The sequence below is a fragment of the Myotis nattereri genome (genome assembly GCF_964212035.1).
Source record: "Myotis nattereri genome assembly, chromosome: X".
In the NCBI taxonomy this organism is placed as follows: domain Eukaryota; kingdom Metazoa; phylum Chordata; class Mammalia; order Chiroptera; family Vespertilionidae; genus Myotis; species Myotis nattereri.
In genome coordinates this window covers 49,910,810-49,916,290 of record NC_138078.1, presented here as the reverse complement: position 1 = coordinate 49,916,290, position 5,481 = coordinate 49,910,810, and the positions used below count along the sequence as shown (strand labels likewise).

Here is a 5,481-nt window from a genome sequence, read left to right as displayed (position 1 = left end):
TCTTAGTTCTTTCATTTTCAAATCCTAGAAGTACACTTTGCATGAGCGGGAGACAGTGAGCATAATCTGATTCTAGACTCCTGCACCACCATTTGCTATCTCTGAGCCAGTGTTATCATTTGTAAAATGAGGATTACAAGGTAATTAACTGGTAAGGTTGTTATAAAAAACAAAGAAAAAAATACTTCAAAAGCTCCTACCACAGCACTTGGCACATAGAATGTATGTTGTCTATTATTATTATTACTAGAGGCCAAGTACACAAAATTTATGCACAGGTAGAGTCCCTAGTGGCTGCCAGCTGCCAGCTGGGCCTCCCTTCCTCAGCTGCCAGCTTCTGGCTGGGGCCTCCCTTTTCTGGCTGCCAGCTGCTGGCCAGGACCTTTCTTCATTTCGTGCTTCCCCCTGGTGTCAGCACATGTTATAGTGAGTGATCAAACTCTCAGTGGGTCGAACTCCTGAGGAGACACTTTGCATATTAGGCTTTTATATATATACTAGAGGCCCGGTGCACAAAAATTTGTGCAATCGGGGGGAGGGGGGTCCCTCAGCCCGGCCTGTGCCCTCTCGCAGTCTGGGACCCCTCGGGAGATAACGACCTGCTGGCTTAGGCCTGCTCCCAGGTGGCAGAGGGCAGGCCCAATCCCTAGGTGCAGCCCCTGGTCAGGCTCAGAGCAGGGCCAGTTGGGCAGTTGGGGTGCCGCCCCCTGTCATGCACAGAGCAGGGCAGATCGGAAGGTTGCGATGCCACCCTCAGTCACGCTCAGGGTAGGGCCGATTGGGGGGTTGGGGCACCATCCCCTGTCACACTCAAGGCAGGGTTGATGGGGTGGTTGCGGCGCCACCCCCTGTACGGCTAATTATCATGTTTCTCTTATTAGATAGGACTAGAGGCCCAGTGCATAAAAATTCATGCACTGCAGGAGGGGTGTCCCTCAGCCCAACCTGCCCCCTCTCACAGTCCAGGAGCCCTCAGGGAATGTCCTACCTACAGCTTAGGCGACTGGGCTGATCAGGGGAAGGCACCACCCCCATCAACCTGCTGCTGCTGCCACTGCTGGCCATGGCAGGTGCGAGGCCTAAGCCCCGGACCTCGAAGTCACTGGGGTTCATGGCTGCCAGCGCTCTGGGCCTTGCGACAGCTGGGGCTCACAACTGCCTGAGCCCATGGCTGCCTGAGCCCTGGGCCTCACAGCCACTGGGGCTCAAGGTTGCCATGAGCCCCAGGCCTTGCAGCCACCAGAGCTCACAGTTGTTAGAACCCATGGATGCCTGAGCCCTGGGCCTTTCAGCCACTGGAACTCATGGTTGCTGTGAGCCCCAGGCCTTGCAGGTTCTGAGGCTAATGGCTGCCTGAGCCTCGGACCTCACAGCTGCTGGGGCTCAAGGTTGTCTAAGCACAAGGCTGCCTGAGCCTTGGGCCTTGCAGCCACTGTGGCTTTTTCCAGATGGATGTCTGAATGGATGTTGAAAATATGTCCACCCTAATTAGCATATTATCCTTTTATTAGTATAGATATATAGATTATTATCAGTATATCTTATTTAATTTTTTTGTTTTAATATCAGGAAGAGGGAAGGGTGCAAAGGCCCTAAAACAAGATAGTGGGGCATAATATAAAAACTGCAAGTAATTCAATGTGGTTAGAGCATAGATGTCAAGGGGGATGATCAGTTGTACAAATATAAAGCTGAAAAAATAGGCAAGAACTTGGCCATGCTAAGGAATTTTGAATGTATTCTGTGTATGTTGGAGGGTGAAGGGCACTGAAGAATTGTAATCAGAGGATACTAGAGTCAGATTTTTATGTATAAAAATCATTCTAGCAGTAGTGCATAGCATGAATTAAAAAAAGTGACTAGAGGCCAGTGTAGAATCCTCTATACTAATAAAAGAGTAATAGGCTAATTAGACCAGACATTTTCCGGACATCTTCCAGAAGTCTTTCTGGACAAAGCCACGGTGGCAGGGGCCAAGGCAGAGGTGGTTAGGGGCAATCAGGCTGGAAGGGTAGAGCAGTTAGGTGGCGATCAGATCGGCCGGGGGGAGCCGTTAAGGGTGATCAGGCCAGCAGGGGAGGGAAGTTAGGGGTGATCAGGCCAGCAGGGGAGGACAGTTAGGGGTGATTAGGCTGACAGACAGGCAGGTGAGCAGTTAGGAGTCAGCAGTCCTGAATTGCCAGAGGGATGTCCGACTACAGGATTTGGCCTAAAACAGCAGTCCGACATCCCCCAAGGGGTCCTGGATTGGAGAGGGTGCAGGCCGGGCTGAGGGACCCCCTGTGAATGAATATCGTGCACCAGGCCTCTAGTATATAATAAAACCCTAATATGCAAATCCACTGAATTGCAGAATGATGGGTCACTATGATGCACACTGGCCACCAGGGGGCAGAGGCTCAATGCAGGAGCTGCCCCCCGTGGTCAGTGCACTCCCACAGGAGGAGCACTGCTCAGCCAGAAGCTGGGCTCACAGCTGGCAAGCACAGCAGCAGTGGTGGGAGCCTTTCCCACCTCTGCGTAAGTGCAAAGGAGCAGCGAGCCCAGCTTCTGGCTGAGTAGTGCTTCCACAGGAGGAGTACTCCTCAGCCAGAAGCCAGGCTCACAGCTGGCGAGTGCAGTGGTGGTGGCAGGAGCCTCTCCTGCCACCGCAGCAGCGCTAAGGAGCAGTGAACCAAGCGGTAAGGAGCAGCGAGCAGGTGGGTGGTAAAAAGCAAGGAATCCTGGACTGTGAGAGGGATGTCTGACTGCTGGCTTAGGCCTGATCCCCTGGGGAGTTCTGGACTGTGAGAGGGCTCAGGCTGGGCTGAAGCCCCCCCCCCCAGTGCAAAAATTTCATGCACCAGGCCTCTAGTCTATTATAATAGCCTACATCAGAGATAATGAGGCTTTGAGTTAAAAGAGAGGGTGAGGGAGAGTTCTGGTTCTAGTAATGGCAGAATAGGTTTTATCTGATTACCTTCTCACAGATAACAATAATAAACTAGAGACAAATATTTTGTAAACTACTATTTGCAAAACCCCCAACTATTAGAATGCCTTAAAGATTGAGTGAATGAAGCGAGGTAGAAAATGGAAGAGATTTGACCCTTAAAAAGAAGAGAATCTCACTGCTTGAGGTCCAAAAATATGTCTTTCCCCCCTGAGAACAATCCCCAGTTTTTGTCACAGGATGGCTTAAATTCAAGCAGAAAGCCATATTATTTTGGCTTGAAGTATCAGAGGAGAGTTTGGAATTGCCATAGCAGCAGAAAATTACAGAGGGAAGTCTGGGGAAAGGCAAATGTGGAAGGAGCCCCTAAATTCCTTAGCTGAATCTGGACTTCACATGCATGGGGATACTCCAAGAACCTGGAAGAAAGCAGCAGCTAAAAGGCTCAAAATCCTGAGCAGAGATTTCAGCTGTTGCCCATTGCAGTGAATACAGAGTTTAGAGTCTGAGTGCTGCCTAGTAAAGGGGCAAATAGCTCTTGGTAAATACCCCAAACTTTCCATTGAAATGCCAGAAGGGTCTTGACTTTGAAGTAAAGACTATGTCTAAAGATAAAGGGACTTATCCTAAGACTAAGGGAAAAATTGAAACAGATCCACCCTTAAAAAAAGTGTAAAACCATGTGCCTGAAGTTCAATGAAATCAACCAGTACTGTATTTGCCAACTAGAATGAAAATCAACACTTTTCAGAGGCCAAAACAAAATCTACAATCTCGCTTTTCAATCTGCCATCTGCAGTGGAGTAGCTGCCAAGATGCAGATTTTTGTGAAGACCCTCACGGGGAAGACCATCACTCTCAAGGTTGGACCCTCAGATACAATAGAAAATGTAAAGGCCAAGATCCAGGATAAGGAAGGAATTCCTCCTGATCAGCAAAGACTGATCTTTGCTGACAAGCAACTGGAAGATAGACGTACTCTGTCTGACTACAACACTCAAAAGGAGTCCACTCTCCATCTTGTGTTGCAACTTCGTAGTGGTGCTAAGAAAAGGAAGAAGTCTTACACAACTCCGAAGAAGAATAATCATAAGAGAAAGAAGAATAATCTGGCTGTCCTGAAATACTACAAAGTGGATGATAATGGCAAAGTCAGTTGCTTTCTTCCAGAGTGCCCTTCAGATGAATGTGGTGCTGGAGATTTTATGGCCAGCCACTTTGACAGATATTATTGTGGCAAGTGTTGTCTGACCTATTGCTTCAACAAACCAAAAGACAAGTAATTGTATTTGGGTTAATAAAAGACATGAACTAACAAAACAACAAAACAAAACAAAACAAAACAAAACAAAACAAAACAAAAAACTACAGTCTCTATAATATATAATCCATAAGGCCAAAAATGAAATAAAAATTAGTACAAATATGAAGAAACAAGAAAGTGTGACCTAATATCAATAGAAAAAGAAGTCAATATTAACCAATATTAGATAGCCATGTGTTGGATTTGGTAAACAAGGACTTTAAAGGTTTTTTAAAAATTCATCTTTATTGCTGAAAGGATTACAGATTCCCCCTCCCCCCGGCCCCCAGTGATGCCCTTCCTCCTCACTTCCATACCCTTCCCAGGCCTTCACCCAACTATTGTCTGTGTCCATGGGTTATTCATATCTATAATAATAAAAGCATAATATGCTAATTAGGCTGGGCATCCTTCTGGACAACCTTCCAGACGAAGCTGGGGCTGTGAGGGAAGCCTGGGTCCCGGGTGCCAGAGGGAAGCCAGTGCTGGCGGCTGGGGGAAGGAAAGCCTACTCTTGCAAGAATTTAATGCATTGAGCCTCTAGTATGCATATAAGTTCTTTGGTTGATCTCTTCCCTCCCCCACCCCTTCCCTCTGAGAACCCTCAGTCTGTTGCATGCTTCCATGTCTCTGGATCTATTTTGTTCCTCAGATTCCACATATAAATGAGACCATGTGATACTTCATTCTGTGACTGACTAATTTCACTTAGCACAGTACTCTCCAGGTACCTCTATCCTGTCTCAAAGGGTCCCTCTATCCTTTTTTGCAGTTGCATAGTATTCCATTGTGTAAATGTACCACAGGTTTTTAACCCATTCATCTACTGGTGAGCACTTGGGTTGTTTCCAGATCTTAGCTATTGTAAATAACACTACTATGAAGATAGGGTTGCATATATATTTTTTTTCTTTTTAGGTAGTGGTGGTAGCATTTAATTTTTTTAAATATATTTTTTATTGTTGATGGTATTACAGATATCTCTCATTTTCCCCCACTTCCCCCCCCCCTCCTCCAAGCCTCTGCCCCTCTCACCATATATTCTTTCTGATTTGTGTTTCAGGCTTCTAAGGATATATTCCTAGAAGTGGGATCAGTGGGTCAAATGGCAGTTCCATTTTTAATTTTTTGAGGAAACTCCACACTGTTTTCCATAGTGGCTGTTCCAGTCTGCATTGCCACCAGCAGTGCACGAGGGTTCCTTTTTCTCCAAACCCTTGCCAGCACTTGTTCTTTGTTGATTTAT

General features: G+C 46.8%; 1 protein-coding gene across 1 annotated transcript; it reads left to right on the top strand.

The window, feature by feature from the left end:
* Positions 1 to 3,747: 3,747 nt before the first annotated feature.
* On the top strand, positions 3,748 to 4,230 carry LOC308511421 (ubiquitin-ribosomal protein eS31 fusion protein-like; the record flags this gene model as incomplete). The annotated part of the gene is made up of 1 exon (XM_081081465.1): positions 3,748 to 4,230. The coding sequence occupies one exon, from the start codon at positions 3,748 to 3,750 to the stop codon at positions 4,213 to 4,215; it is 468 nt and encodes a 155-aa protein (XP_080937591.1). The 3' UTR covers positions 4,216 to 4,230.
* Between the last annotated feature and the right edge of the window lie 1,251 nt (positions 4,231 to 5,481).